The following is a 16,743-nucleotide window of genomic DNA, read 5'->3' as shown; positions in this document are numbered from 1 at the left end:
GCCCGACTCTAGATTTCGGCTCAGGTCACGATCTCAGGATCATGGGATCGAGCCTCTCAATGGGCTCCACGCTCAGCGGGGAGTCTGCTTGTCCTTCTCCCTCTGCTCCTCCACCAGCCTGTGCTCTCTCTCAAATAACTAACTAACTAAAATCTTTTAAAAAATTTTTTAGAAATGGAGCACAGACTAGTGGTTGCCAGGACTCAGAGATATTGGGGAGGCAGTTGATGGGAAGGTGGGCGGGGTTACAAAAGAACAACAGGATGGACCCTTGTGATGCTGGAACTGGTCGGTATCTTCACCGTCAGGGTGATCACAGCAACCCACACATGTGATGAACCGTACAGACTAAATGCACACACGCAAATGAGTACAAGTAAAGCTGGGGACACCTTAATGGGATCAGTGGATTATATTAATGTTTATATCCTGGTTCTGGTAGTATACTAGTTTTGCAAAATGGTACCAATGGGAAACTGAGTAAAGGGTACACAGGATCACTCTGTATTATTCCTTTGAGCTACACGTGAATCTCTAATTTTCCTCCATAAAAATTTCAATTACCAGTACAAGGCAAGAGTGGATCTACTTTCCTTGGTAACCAGGAGACAGTCCACACTGGTGCCTTTTATAAAGTATGAAGTATGAATGGAAACACAGATGAGCAATAAATGACTCACAAAAATGAGATGGAAAGAGCCCTATAAATGATAAAACAAACATTTTGGCTTCAGTCGCCAAACTCGTGTGCCAAAGAAAAGGTAGTCTAAATTAACTGCAAGCCAAGTGAATGGACCTGATCTCCCCCAAAACTCTAGCCGTTATGACCATCCCCTCCTTGCGGATGCCAAACACATGGTCAGGAAAGCACAAAGTTTCTTTGGCCTTCAGTTGGCCAAGCTGAGTACTTAGTCACAGTGGAGTGGTCAGGTCAAATTCAGGCATCCTGGGGGCCTGGCTAATGGGGGAGTGAAAATGCCTATTTCCCCCTTCCTTTTGCCTTGGGGTCCCCCTCCCCCCTCAGAGTTGGCTCTGCCCTTTCTACAACTATAGTAACAGGATAAACTCCTCGGGAAATGGCCCAAGAAATTCCCTTACGTGTGCGCTAGAACCCTGCTGTCGGGAGACTGGTCTCTTAAGGGGGTCCTGCCTCAAGAATGTTCAGAGAAGAATGTGCTGCTTCTGGAAAAGGCCAAACTGGATGCCAATAAGGAGAAGAGAAATGTCCCTCTGCGGGGCACAAGGGGCCACAGAAGAGGCTTTGAGTCACAGCTTGTATGTGACATCTTCATGCTATCCTGGCCACTTGGCATAAGCCACGCATCCTGAGAGGCTTACAACCTACTGAAGCCGCAGCAGCACATGACTTTCTTCCTCTCTTATAGTCACTGTTGCTAAAATAAGAAATCCTCTGCTCTACGGCAACAGTGGAAGACACAGGCGAGAAGCTAATTCCAGAGAGGATTCTCCCAAACTGTGTTTATCGCCCCTAGTTTTTAGGCATGGCGGCTACAGGCAGACAGAGACAATCAACAGGCACCTAGTTAAGGGCCTGCCCCGGGGAAGGAAAGGCAACCCAAAGAGCCATCAATCACAGTTCCCCAGTCAGCAGAGGAATGTCACAGTCACACATAAAGAATGCAAAACACAACACAGGCAATAAGCCAGTAAATGGGTGGTCTGGACAATATAGGTGTGTTCAGGGTTATGAAGACAGAGAGAGGTCTCCTGCTGAAATGATCAGGGAAGGCTTTAATGAGAAGAGGGGGAGTAGAGGCACCCTTCGAGGGAAAGCTAAGATTTAGATGGGAACAGGAAGAAGCACAAGAATGCTGTCAGGAAGAAGGCAAGTAAACCAATAATTGAGTAGTTTAACAACGGAGTCCAAAATATATTCAAAGGACAGACAGTGAGTATGCTGGTTTAACTGGGGTATGAGGCTTGTTTTCCATTACGGAAAAGAAAACTGCTAAGAAATAAGAGTATCGTTTGAATTTTTTACAATGATGGCATACTCACGTATTACCTATATATTAAAAAACACAAACAAAAATGTTTTAAAGGAAGGGGTGCTGGGGCCCCTGGGTGACTCAGTAGATTAGGCATCGGACTCTTGATTTCGGCTCAGGTCATGATCTCAGAGTTGTGGGATCGAGCCCCACGTTGGGCTCCATGCTCGTGGAGCTGCTTGGGATTCTCTCCCTCTTCCTCTACCCCTACCCTGCTCATTCTCTCTCCCTCTCTCGAAAAGAAAAGAGAAAAGAAATGCTAAGGCTGAAGGGGAATCTAGACTCACAGGTATCGAGTCCGTGGTTGGTGTGGCAGACAAAGGTTTAGCTCCCAAAAGCCATTATTTACTGCCTTTTCTCTTTCCCAGCTCCAAAAATAGATGGTGAAAAATCAAGTTTCCAATACCCCTTTAGCAAAGGAGAGCCATATGACTCTATTTTAGCCAATAAGATGTAAGGGGGAAATCTACTGGGGGGGCGGGAAAACACTTCATTTCCTGAAAAAAAGGGCCTTTTTGCCCTCCCTCTCCTCCCTACTGGTCTTGAATAGGGTTATGAGATGTTGTGATGTCTGGAACTAAGGCAAGCACCTTGCATCCATGAGGCCACAGACCCAAGAATGAAAAGCCAACATTCTCATGATAGCAGAATGGAGAGATAAAAAGAGTCTGAGTCCTTTATGACATTCATCGGCCACTGCCTAAACCTGAAACTGCCACACCACTAGAGTCCTTCTGATAAGAAGATCAATTTGGCTTAAGCCACTGTTAGTCAGGTATTCCGTTACTTATAGCCAGAAGTATCTATCCTAAGTAACAGAGTTATGAAGTTCAGAACAGAATACAAAAGCAACCAAGGTTAGGTGTTTGATCCCCGAATAGGCAAAGTGACTCTAATTCCTGAACCCCAAATTAACATTTAGGAATAGCAATGGAATATTATGTCATTTCCAAAGTATGAGTGACAGCTTCAAGAAGTGGCCCAGTCTGAAATAATGGGATTTCAAAGGTATTTCAGTGGATCCTGGAAACAAGTAACAAAATCCTTTAAATCAAAACCATCCCATGATCTGGCACAATAGACACCTACTGTTTGCCTGTCCAGTGATTTCTCCACCACCAACTCCTTTCTTCGGCCATTTATTTTCCAACAGTTTTATTGAGGTATGATTCATACATTCTAAAGTTCACCCATTTAAAATATACAATTCAATGGAGTTTACTATAATTACAAAGTTGTGCAATCATCCCCACAATCTAACTTTAGAACACGTTCATCATCCCAAAGAGAAACCTCATACCCATTAGCAGTCACTCCTCATTCCATCCCCTCCCCCACATGGGCCTAGGCAACCATTCATCTAATTTCTGTCTCTATAGATTTGCCTATTCTGCGCATTTCACACAAACGGGCTCATACAATATGCAGTCTTTTACATATTGTTTATAGCATGTTTTTGAAGTTCATCCATGTTGTGGCATGTATCAGTATTTTTATGGCCAAATAATATTCCACTGTATGGCTAATACCACATTTTATTTATCCATTCGTCAGTTGATGGACATTTGGGTTATTTCTAATTTTTGGCTAATATGAATAATGTTGTTCTAAGCATTCACGTTTGCATTTTTTGTGGACATACGTTTCTCTTCTCTTGTATACCCGGGGGTGTTGCGACATAGAGTAACTCCATGTTTAAACTTTTGTGAAACTGCAAACTTTTCCATAAGCAGCAGTACTGTTTTATATTCCTACCAGCAATGCATGAGGGTTCCCATTTCTCCACATCCTTGCCAACACCGGGTACTGTCTTTTTTGTTATAGCCATCCTAGCGGGTATAGAGTAATAACTCACTGGGGTTTTGATTTGAATTTTCCTAACAACTAATGATGTTGATCATCTTTTCATGTGTTCGTGGCTCTTTGTAAAGGTTTTTTGGAGCAATATCTCTTCAGATCCTTTGCTCACTTTTACATACACTGGATATAAGTTCCTCATCAGACATATGCTTTGCAGATATTGTCTCCCATACTATAGGCAGACTTTTTACTTTTTCCGTAGTTTCTTTTGAGACCCAAATTTGGCTATTTATTGCAGCAATATTTGTAACAGCAAAAGACTGGAAATAATGCAACTATATATCAAAAGGGGATGGGCTGAATAAACTATGGTTATGTCCACACAATGGAGTACTCTGTAGCTGTGAATGGATTACACATTCCAATAGCATGAGGAAAACTGTCCACTACGATGAAGAGATCTCCAAGATACACTGTTAGAAGGAAAAATGGAAGACGTAAGAGAATGTATAGAGTACGCTACCATTTGTTTAATAAGAGACCATGTGAATGTATTTTAAAATTTGCTGGTTTAAAACCAAAAAACAGAAAAAGCAAAGATTAAAAAAAAGTTTTGGGTTAAGCTACTTATAGAGGGAAGGGGAAAGAGATAACAAGATTGAAGGGACAAGGACAAAAGCTATACATACCTGTCTGAATGCACCTCACTTCGTAAATTTGACTCTGAAACCACATAAATGTTCTATTTTTACACTACAGTAAAACAAAGTTTTTAAAGTTAAAAAGCAAGATTATGTAAGTGATGAATCACTGAATTTTACCCTAGAAACCAATATCGCACTGTATGTTAACTACCTAAAATTTAAATTAGGGACTCCTGGTTAAGTGTCTGCCTTCAGCTCAGGTCGGGACCTCAGGGTCTTGGGATCCCGTCCTGCATCGGGCTCCCTGCTCAGGGGGGAGTTTGCTTCTCCCTCTCCCTCTGCTCCTCCCCCTGCTCATGCTCACTCTCTCTCTCTCAAATAAATAAAATAAAAAATCTTAAAAGAAATTTAAATTTTAAAAAAAAATTTTTAAAAAAATGAAATAAATGAACCTAACTGGGTATTGAGTTGGTGACCTAACCATACTGTCAGGAACCATTTAAATGAAATTAAAACCCAATAATTTGACCATACATTCCTAATGGGATATATAAAACAAAAGAACTACAAAGAAATATTAAACCAGGGCACTGGGGTGGCTCAGTCGTTTAGCGTCTGCCTTCGGCTCAGGTCATGATCCCAGGGTCCTGGGATGGAGCCCCGCATCAGGCTCCCTGCTCCGCAGGAAGCCTGCTTCTCCCTCTCCCAGTCCCCCTTCCTGTGTTCCCTCTCTTGCTGTGTCTCTATCAAATAAAAAAAAAAAAAAAGAAATATTAAACCATTTGAAAACTCAAATTCTTAATAATGTAATTGATCAGAAAATATTATATGGATATATATTTTTATTTATGATAGGATAAAGCAAGAAAATAATTATGTTAACATCCTTATGAATCAAGATTCTCAATATAAGTAAAAGATAAATACAGAATCAAAGAAGTTAAATAAAAACCCTATAATCCTTCATTTGCATTGGAAATACCAGTTTGGATTCATGTTGTATTTTATCTTTAAAAATGTACACATATTTTCTAGCCTTAAGAGAATGAAAATTTAAGCCACAGACTGGGAGAAAATATTTGCAAAGCACGTATCCAACAATGGACTTGTATCCAGAATATATAAAGAACTCTCAAAATTCAATAGGAAGGAAACAAACAACCCAGTTAAAGACAGGCAAAACACACTAACAGACATTTCACCAAAGAAGATAGATGGGTGGCAAATAAGCAGACGAAAAGACGTTCAACATCATTAACTGCCAGGGGAAAAAAGTTTCAATCAGGATGACATACCACTCTACGTTTATTAGAATTGCTAAAATCCAAACACTGACAATGCCAATTGTTCACGAGTACTCTGAGTAACAGGAACACTCATTCATTGCTGGTGGGAATGCAATGATACAACCACCTTGGAAGACAGTTTAGCAATTTCTTGTAAAGTTAAACATATACCTATGCCAGTTCCAAATATATATATATGAAAGTCAAGTATCCTGTCATTCATAGGGAAGCAGTGACCATTTTGCTGTGGTTTTTCAACTTCTGATTCCTATAAGCAAAGCTTTCCTTGTTAACAGGTATCAAGAGGAAGGCCAGAAATCTCATTTCAGTTGAAAATGAAATCTATGTGTGCTTATCTCAAATTTGACCCAGAATTCAGTATTTATGTGGCAGAATACCAGCACAGGTTTCACATTTAAGAGGTAATTTTTATTATTTTTAGTTTTAAGAAAATAATATTCTTTTTTTTAAAGATTTATTTATTTCAGAGAGACAGAGTAAGAGCGCAGGGGAAGGGGCAGAGGGGGAAAATCCCCAAGCAGACTCCCGGCTGAGCACAGAGCCCCATGCAGGGCTCAATCTCACGACCCATGAGATCATAGCCTGAGCCAAAACCAAGAGTCAGACGCTCAACCTACAGAGCCACCCAGACACCCCATAAAGCTTAACTTTTAAGTCTCATATAAAATTAAGTCTTAGGCTATATTTTTATTCATATTCCTTTGCCATATGGTTTTAGTGACTTACTTAACATTGTCGATGTATTTTCATGTTGTAAACAGCATTAATTAAAATGAATTTATAACCTTTATTTAAATTAAATCAACTGAGCCTACTTTTTTAAAAAGTAAATCACATCTTGGATTAAAACAGTTACTGAACAGAAATGTACTATGTTGCTTTATGAATTTTCTAAATGTATAAAAAGGAAAGAAAGGTAAGCTAAGCTTGATTGCCTATTTGTTTTTCAAGAAAAGCTGGTTAAAAGTCATTTTTAGTTTTAAATAGGGGGAAAAACTACTTTTACTGATACCACATGCCACATATCCTATCTTACTAGGGCCCTTGATAGTAGAAACAATGAGAGGATTTTTAGGTCTACTTGGATAAGGGGAAAGGGGGAAAAAATCAAGTAGGAAATTTTACAGTAAGGGGAAAAAAACCCTGAAGTTTCTTCTACTATGTACCTGGCTGGCCCCCTCCCACCCTGCATTAGAGTTGATATCCTTTGCAGGAAAGGGAAACCACACAGAGCATGTGAGTAAGTTGACCAAAATTAACAAATCCACAGAAACCTATTACTTTTTACTCAGAAGAGACAATTATTACTGGATCATTACATCTACAACTCATGGATCATGCTAATGTACCATGGGCTGTAGAAATCATTTGTACACAGGAGGTCCCCAAGAGCTGAAAAGCATTTCAAAGTCCCTCTGGGATAAAAAGATTGAGATTTGGGATGAAGACAACGTCTCTGAACTAGTTAGAGGTGATCGTTGCAAAACACTGTGAAGGTACCAAATGCCACTGAATGGTACCCTTTGAAATGGCTAGTGGTTGAGGTGTCTGGGTGGCTCAGTCGGTTAAGCATCTGCCTTTGGCTCGGGCCCTGATCTCAGGGTCCTGGGATCAAGTCCCCACATCAGGCTCCCTGCTCAGTGGGGAGTCTGCTTCTCCCTCTCTCTCTGTCCCTCCTCCCTGCTTATGCGAGTGCTCTCTGTCTCAAATTAAAAAAAAAAAAAAAAAAAAAATTGAAATGGCTAGTGGTTAATTTTATGTTATGTGAATTTTACAGCAATTAAGAAAAAAAAATCTGGGGTGCCTGGGTGGCTCAGTCGTTAAGCATCTGCCTTCGGCTCCGGTCATGGTCCCAGGGTCCCGGGATCGAGTCCCACATCGGGCTCCCTGCACCGTGGGAAGCCTCCTTCTCCCTCTCCCACTCCCCCTGCTTGTGTTCCCTCTCTCGCTGTGTCTCTCTCTGCCAAATAAATAAAATCTTTAAAAAAAAAAAAAAAGAAAAAATTTGACTAGGATCTGTTGAAGCTTCTAGGAGGGTAAAAGACTAGATCTGGCCTGGAAGGAAACTGCAGTTCTGAATTAAAAACAGAGGCATGGGCTGGTAGAAACAGCTCTAATGAGAGCGTGTTTCACACTCTGCTACCACAATAACAAACAGGTTTGAGTGCAACCCAGCTCACTTGCACACGTGGCAGAAAGCAAAAGTCCGCGAAAGGATACTTACTGTTCCCATGCCCTCACACATTACTCTGATTTTTTTATCTTTTCTAGTCCATTTTGCTTCTTTCTTTCTTTTCTTTTTTTTTTTAAATGCTGGCCATGATTCATTAAATTGATCTCATAAGGTGACAGGCAAACTCTAATGGACTCGAGTGTCCAGGTTGAGGGGTATGCACCTGATGCAAGTTATTTTAAGGCAATGGAATTAACCACTAAGAATATAACCAGAAATCTATAAGCAGAATTTTAGATCAGGAAAAACCTCCACCCTGTGCATAGAGTCATTGTTTTATGATTATTTTTGTCATTGCGCTAAATTTAAATTGATTTATCTACCATCCCATGAGGAAGTCAATATGTATACTATGTATTACTCAGAGTGTGTCCTTCAGCTGTTTATCATTTAAATTGCTGGTAAATTTCCCAAAGAACGCTTTTCCTTATATTAGTCTAGATAAAAATAAATTTCAAGGTATTGCCCACACCCTTTTGTGAGAGAGGCAGAGAGATTCTGAATTTCTGTTTTATTCTACTGCTATGAATTCAAATAGTTTATTTTCTTCTAAGGAAACAGTTGCTTCACTATAAAGTAGAGACCGACTATTGACAACAAACCCTCCTAAGATGGTGGCAAGGTAGCTTCATAAAAAACAGAAAGTGTACTCCTCATTATTCATTAGGGGCATTCAGGATCAGCTAGCCAGCCATCTGTCCAAAATGCTATAGAAAAGATTTTTAGCTTTGTCTGGAAATGTCCCTTTTAACTTTAATATCCTATTATTTTTGACAATGTGCCTGAGATTCTCTTAGCTCAAAATAAAGGCAGGATGTAAATTCTTGGAAAAAGATACCATGTGTCTGGAATTTAGCTGTGACCTTTCCCTAAGGTTTTCAATTAATTCACATCAAAATAATTTTAATGTCATCAGTGGTACAAATGCTTATATTTTAGAAAGCACCATACTTCTTGTATTTCGGAGACAGAAATACAGGCTGTGCATCACCTAGCTGTGGGCAGAAATCAATCTATTGCTCATGATGACTTTCAGCAGCTAATCAGGGGGAGAAACAAGTTCCTTTTTAATTTCTAAGAAAAGCAATAAAAGTTAGCTTGTGTTATAATTTTAAACCCAAACAGCCAGTAATTATGCTATCTCCAGGAGGTGGGGGGCCGAGGGGGGATGATTAAAAAAAAAAAAAAAGCCAGATTTGGCTCTACTGACTTTTTGACCACTCTATGCACCAGAGAACATATGATCTTTTAACTAAGTACAAGTTTTTAAAATAATATTAGTTTTTTGGCACCAGTCAGTAACAAGGTTAGTGCAAATGCAGCCATCTGAATTAGGCACATACAAGTTTGTTAAATGACATATATATAAATACTCAATATATAAATACTAGTTTGTTAAATGACAGCCCAAAATATCTAATAAGTATACTGTCATTCCCTAATTCATACACACACACACACACACACACACACACACACTCCTTTTGGTCTGAAGCATAAAGTAAATAATTTTTTTAAATATAGTCACAAATCTAGAAGCAGCCCCACATGTATTTGGGTACTTGTGACAAAGGTAGCAGCCCTGTAGAGAAGTAGAGAAAGGGTGGTCTCTTCCAAAAATGTGTTAAAGACAAGACAACAGACCCTAAATGGAGTCGATCATACTAAGCCCCATGTCAAAAACTGAAACTTAACTTAGTTTTGGCTGTCCCAGAAATTGAATCTTAAACCAGCCAATCATGAATTGCCTGATCAGCATGAGTTAGGTAATCTGCCTAAAAAGCCCTTGTTATCATATCCCACAAGGAAAGTAAACTTATAGTAACCAATCTAATTTTTGCCTAGTGTAATGCCCCCCTTAGGCCTATAAAATGTCTTCCTGGGAGAGCTCTTCAAAGCTCTCTTCTGTCTGCTAAACTGGATACTGTCAATTCATGAATCATGGCATAGAGCCACTGAGATCTTTAAAACTTACTCTGTTGAACTGTGCTAACAAATGGTTCTGGGTCAACTGAATATCCATATAGGAAAAAATATAACCGGACCCCTACTTCTTTTCATACACACACACACACACACACACACAATTTATACTAGATTAGAAATCTAAATGTGAAAGGTAAAAACAACAAAATTTCCAGACAACAACACAGAAAAATATCATCATATTTGGCATAAGGAGCAATTTCTTAAAGAAAAAACAAAAATCACTAATCTAAAGGAACAATTACTTATCAGAAACACCATTAAGAAAGTGAAGGGGCACCTGGGTGGCTCAGTCGGTTAAGCGTCTGCCTTCGGCTCAGGTCATGATCCCAGGGTCCTGGGATCGAGCCCCGCATCGGGCTCCCTGTTCGGTGGGAAGCCTGCTTCTCCTTCTCCCTCTCCCACTCCCCCTGCTTGTGTTCTCTCTCTCGCTGTGTCTCTCTCTGTCAAATAAATCAATAAAATCTTTAAAAAAAAAAAAAAAAGAAAAGAAAAGAAAAGAAAGTGAAAAGGCCAGCCAGACTAGAAGATATTTGCCAACACAGATGTCGGACAAAAGGGTCACATCCAAAGTCTATATAGAACTCCTACATTTCACTAAGTAAAAAAAAGGCAGACAACCCAGCAGAAAGAGTAGACAAGAGACAAACAAGTATTACACAAAGAGAATATCCAAATGACCAATAAATGTGTAAATCATGCTCAAGTTCATTAGGAATCGGGTAAGCACAGATTGAAACTACAGTTTCCCTGTACTTGTTGATCGAAATAACTACAGTTTAAAAGACCAACCATACCAAGTGTTACGATGTAGAGCGACCGGAACATAACATGCTGCTGGGGATTTAAATTGGTTTAAGCGCTTTGACAGTGTCTACTAAAGCTGGACATATGAAAACCATATGATCTAGCAATTGTAGCGACAGACACGGACAAGAACAGTCACAGCAAACTATTCTTAATAACCCCAAACAAGCCAAATCTCTATCTATGGGTATATAAATGATGTCATACTCACACAATGGAATACTACAGAGCAAGGAAAATGGGCAAACTACCTCTGCAGACAGCCCCAAGAACAAATCTAACATAACATTGAGCTAAACACAAGCCAGTCACAAAAGACACCAGACGTTTACATTGATACCAAGTTCAAAAGCAAGCAAAACCTAACCACAGTCCCCGCATTCAGGACAGTTAACTCTGGACAGTAAATAGCAAAGGGGGTAATGACAAGAAAGAGCCATAGGCAGGGTTGCCCCATAATATAGAAGATGTCCAGTTAAATTTGAATTTGAGATAAACAAGTAAGCTTTCGGTCTAAGTGGGTCCCATTCAGTACTGGGGACATACATTTTTATTTGCTAAATCTGGCATCCCCAGTCAAGGGAGAGGCTTTTGGAGTACTGGTAATACTCCGTTTCTTGATGTTCACTTGGTGTTCATCCATTATGCATTTCTCTGCACGTGTTGTACTTCACAATAAAACAAAGTATACTCAGTACAGCTTTGCAGATTTTAAAATATCTCCTCAAAGCCCTGCTTTTCCTTCCTATTCTTCATCACTGCATGTGGGAGCTGTGATACTTCCGCAGTAGAGGGACATCGGTCATCTCAAGTGTTGCGGGGCCCAAAGCTGTGGGCTCTTACTTTCAATTTTTATTAAATTTACTCCTACACTGCATGCTTGTTTACTTCTGGAATCTTTTTGCGTGTCCTGCCTCTCAGGGTCTTTCTTCCTTGGTGTGGCTGGCTGAATCTTAGCAAAGGGCAATGCTGGGCGGGAAGGCCGGCGTCTACCCATCAGCCAAAAAAATGCACAAACCACGGTTTAACAAGGAACTCGGTCCGGCCAAGCGACCCGTGGAGGTCAGAATCTAGCGGCCTGAAGCCACAAAGGAAACTGGGACTTTAGGGCCAACAACTTGAAAACAGACACTTCGGAATCCAGAAAGTCAAACGCTTCATTCAATCCCCTGCTGCGTTCTAAATTTACCAGAGGTTTACACAAACACCTTGAGGGGCTCCCTCGAATTCCCTCCCACCCGTGTTATCACCTACCTTCTTCCGAAGACGCAACTGGCAAACCCAAGGGAAGAGTGGTGACCAGTGTAAAGAAAAGCACGAATCACTTTTCTGCTGTTGTTTAAATAAGGGGCTATTTATTATGGCAAGATTCTTTGGTGCTCAGGGTTTTTTGTGTTGTCGTGTTGTGTTGTTTTGTACTTTCATCTTGTTTTGAAATGAACTCCTCCCAATCCTCAACGAAGAAAAAACTCCTCCAGGTTTGGATGCTTCTCTCTATAAAGCTTAGGACCGAACTTTACAGGCTGATGGAACCCTTCCCTCTCGGCCCCCAGCAGCCTCCAGAGGACCAGGTTTCTTGGCTTTCCTAACAGCAACTCTATTTCTCTCTTTCACACAGGCTATTAAGGACAATGACTAGGCACCTGGGCTGTGGAAACAGGTTGCCTGGGAAAAAGCCAATTTCACACTGAAACTGTGTAGCTCTGGCCAGTGAGGGAGTGACTCATCGCCCCGTGCCTCAGTTTCCTCAACTGCAAAATGGGAATAAAAATAGGACCTAAGCAGCAAATGCCGTGCCAGGCGACTAAAGCACAGCACCTTGCATATCTTAAACGCTCAACGATGACTCTTATCACGTCACTACCACTGGCTACCTTCGCGGGTCCTGCCACCTATGAAGACTCTACTTCTGTATCTGATGTCGTTAAAGCATCCAGATGCAGTTAGAAGAGACTGGGAAAAGGGGAGACAGAAAGTAAGTGTTCCCCCGGCCCACAAAGTTTGGTCCAAGTTGTGCCCAGTGCGCAGGGGTGAAGCGGCAGCAGGATACTTGAGTAGGGTCGGGGGAGGTGGCCACGCCCGGACCCCAGATTCTGGCCGGGACCTCTGACCTCGGGCGCCCTCACTACTCACGTTGCGGTTGAAACTGTTGCCAGGCAGCAGCGGCAGGGCCATGGCTCTCAGCGTCCGAGGGTCAAGGGGCCGAGAAGAGGGACCAGCAGGGAGCGGCCGCCTTGCGGCCGCGTTGTTTAACCCCCCACCACGTTACCTAGAAACGGGAGGCGGCGTCACGGAAGGAGGAGGAGCTGCGGCGGGCCGGAGGGGGCGGGGCCAGGCGGGAAACTCCCCGCGCGCTCCTCCTCCCCCGCCCACCCTCACCCCGCAGCCGAGTGCAGGTCTCCCGAGGCTTCTTTCCACAGGCGCTGTGCACACAAAGACTGACAACCACACCACTCCCGGCCCCCGCTGCTTTCTGGTTTAACCCCTTTACAGAGCTTAGGCTCCTCCGATTCTGACGCACTTTGGCCATTTGCTTATTATGTTTAGTTCAAACACAGAAAAGTGCAGAAAACGATGTGACATCCGCGTGCTCTCAGAAATGTAACAGCGTCTAATGTTACATTTACATCAGCTTTTATTTGGTAGTTAAAATGTTCGAGATGGATCCAAAAACCACACCCCCACCCCATGAAAACCCGTTCAGTCCTAACCACCATCCTCGGTCCTTCCTCTGTACGTTTTTATACTTGAACTAAACATGTGTAAGGTGCTCGTTCCTGGTCTAATCAGGGTGGCCAGGGGCAGGGGTAGGTGGCACAAAAGGCAGCCTCTGTCGTTCCATCATGCATCCAAGATGCCCGAGCCAGGAGCCTCCTGGAATCCTGTCCCCACACCTACAGACAATCCCTCCCCGAATCCTACTGCTTGGACACGTTGGTATCTCTCAGTCACCCCCTCCTCTGGCTCGGTTGAGGCCCCATTATTTCCTGCCTGGTTTTCTTTAAAACAACAAGAAGAAAGAAAGCAAAGAAAGAAAAGAAAGAGAAAGAAAGGAAAGGAAAGGAAGGAAGGAAGAAAAGAAAAGGAAAGGAAGAAAAGAAAAAAAAAAAAACCCAACTAACTGATCTTCCCTCCAGAGCCATCCTCTTGTAATTGGTGATGCACCTGTTACTCTTCTGCTTCAACATTCTTCTAGCCTTCCCACAGCCTTCAGAAGGCAGACTCCTTAACCCCGTCAGAGCCTATGGTCCGGGGTTGCCTACCAATACCCTACGTCGCTTTCTTTGCCCCCACCTCCTCTACCCTAGCTGCTCTGAGAAACCACTGGCAGTTTCCAAACCGGGCTCTGCGGTTTCTCCCCTGTGGATTTTGCAGATGTCACTATCTGCTAGAAACACCCTTCCTTCCTCTCACCTGGGTAACCCCTTCTTATTTTTCAGGACTTGGTTCAGTGTGGGAAAGAGGCATGGAAGCTTTTGCCATCTCTGGGAAATGTTCATCTTCTCCACTCCCCCATCTGTTTTAGGGGCCCTGTCTCATTGTGGCTTCAGTGGTAGTGCATTGTAATCAGACTGACTTGACTTTCTTCAAATGCCAAATTATTCCGGGACAGGAACTCTCTCTCCTTTTTTACTCACAGACAATGTTAACCTTAAAAGTTACCGGGGCGCCTGGGTGGCTCAGTTGGTTAAGCGACTGCCTTCGGCTCAGGTCATGATCCTGGAGTCCCTGGATCGAGTCCCGCATCGGGCTCCCTGCTCGGCGGGGAGTCTGCTTCTCCCTCTGACCCTCCCGACCCTCCCCCCTCTCGTGTGCTCTCTCTCAGTCTCTCTCTCTCAAATAAATAAATAAAAATCTTTTTAATAAATAAATAAATAAAATAAAAAAAATAAAAGTTACCTTAGCACCAAGAATGGGTTTATTCAGGAACGACAGAGAATTGCAATTTGGGAATGGCAAAGAATTGCAATTTGGAACATTCTAGCTAAGGCAAAACCCTAAGTCTAACAAACAAAGGAGAGGAATGTTATTTTATGGGGAAGAAGGTGGAAGTTGGGAGGGGTTGTTCTGAACAAAAGTCCATTGCAGAAAAGCAGAGTTCAGGGTGATTAGGGTTTCTCATTGGCTGAATTGCAGGGGTAGTTGATTTCTTATAGGAGATACAATGTACATCTTTTCCCTATTGGAGCCTGTAATTGATCATTCTTTCTGCTGAGAGTTCTTCCCTTAGGGTCTGTAATTGACAATTCTTCCTGTAATTGACAATTCTTCCTGTAATTGACAATTCTTCCTGTAATTGACATGGAGTGGTACCAGCTCCCTCTTCCAGCCTCCCAACTCCACTTTAGTGAGGTTTCCCTTGACTAATTTTCACAACATACCTCACCGTTTTCTTTGTTTACAACATACATATTGTTTTCTGTGTCTATAAATTTTGCACTATAAATTTCTGCTACCTGCTTTTTCCACCTAAGTTTTTTTTGAGATTTCTACATGTTAACACATGTAGATATATTTTATTCATTTTAAATGCATTGTATGTCGGGCTCCCTGCTCAGCAGGGGGTCTGCTTCTCCCTCTGACCCTCTTCCCTCTCGTGCTGTCTCTCATTCTCTCTCTCTCAAATAAATAAATAAAATCTTTAAAAAAAATAATAAATGCATTGTATGATTATACCACAAATTACTGATCCATCTGTTGTCATCTGTTGATGTCATCTGTTAATAACAATTAAGTTGCTTCCAATTTCTCACTAGTTATTAACAATGCTGCAATGAACAACCCTCTCCTGTTCCTTTAGAGATTATCTACGTGTCTAAAGGTGGAATTGTTCACACCTCCAACTTCACTAGATCTTTCTAAACAATCTCCAGAATTGTTGAACCAGTTAAGAAAGTTCCTTTTCCCCTTCATTCTTTCAACAATAGGTATTATCCAATTGTATAATTTTGAGCAAGTATCTGACTATGTGTTCAGTGATATATGGTTGTTATTTTAATTCATTTCTCCCTAATTCCTATGCAGTTGGTTATCTTTTCACATGCTTGTTACCTTCTTCAGTGATTCCTCTATTTATATCCTTTGCTAATTTCCGTATTTGATCATTTGTAATTTTTAAAATATGTTATATATAATCTTAGGCATAGCAAACATCTCCTAGTTTGTGGTTTGTCTTTCAATTCCACTTACAGACTTCTCTGTTGTATGTGAATGTGTCATTTTACTTTACTCAAATAGATCATTCTTTCCCTTATGGTTTGTACTTTCTGTGAATTCAAAAAATCCTATAAAACAAAATTATTCTCCTACATGTTCTTACAAATATTTTTAAATACTTCTTTCTTGGGGCGCCTGGGTGGCTCAGTCGTTAAGCGTCTGCCTTCGGCTCAGGTCATGATTCCAGGTCCTGGGATCGAGCCCCGCATCGGGCTCCCTGCTCGGCGGGAAGCCTGCTTCTCCCGCTCCCCCTGCCTGTGTTCCCTCTCTCGCTGTGTCTCTCTGTCAAATAAATAAATAAAATCTTTAAAAAAAATAAAATAAATAAATAAATACTTCTTTCTTGTCACTTTTTAGATTGAAACAATTACAGCCCCATAGAAAAATTGCAAGAATAGTACAAGGAACTCCTAGTTATCCTCACCCAGATTCCCCCAACTGTTTTCTATTTTACCATATTTGTTGTATCATTCCCTCTACATATACAATTTTTTCCATTTTAGAGTAAATAGCAGACATCACACCCCTTTCCTCTTAAATACTTCAGTGTATATTTCCTAATAACAAGGACATTCTCTTACATAACTGAAGTACAATAATCAAAATCAGAACATTATTAATAAAATGCTATTTTCTAATCTAAAATACCTATTCAAATTGTGTTATTGCCCCAAAAATACCCCTTTTAGCAAAAAAATCCCCAAATTTTAAAAAATCTGGTCCAAAATCTGACCTAACAT

The 16,743-nt window shown here is 41.3% G+C and overlaps 1 protein-coding gene across 10 annotated transcripts in view; it reads right to left on the bottom strand.

The window, feature by feature from the left end:
• Positions 1–16,743, bottom strand: part of EFHC2 (EF-hand domain containing 2) — a 211,608-nt gene that overhangs the window by 161,542 nt on the left and 33,323 nt on the right. The window contains exon 1 of one of the 10 annotated variants that reach the window (XM_078063907.1): positions 12,920–13,042. The exons of 8 other annotated variants lie outside the window; for them this stretch is intronic. In XM_078063907.1, coding sequence (XP_077920033.1) covers positions 12,920–12,961 — 42 coding nt within the window. In that variant the 5' untranslated portion in view covers positions 12,962–13,042. Of the gene's footprint in view, positions 1–10,259; positions 10,401–12,919; positions 13,043–16,743 lie in introns of those variants that run through there. One more of the 10 variants, XM_078063916.1, reaches the window with a different exon arrangement.

Source organism: Halichoerus grypus, chromosome X (genome assembly GCF_964656455.1).
Source record: "Halichoerus grypus chromosome X, mHalGry1.hap1.1, whole genome shotgun sequence".
NCBI classification, from domain to species: domain Eukaryota; kingdom Metazoa; phylum Chordata; class Mammalia; order Carnivora; family Phocidae; genus Halichoerus; species Halichoerus grypus.
Note: the sequence above shows the minus strand (reverse complement) of the source record. Positions and strands in the feature narration are given on the sequence as shown.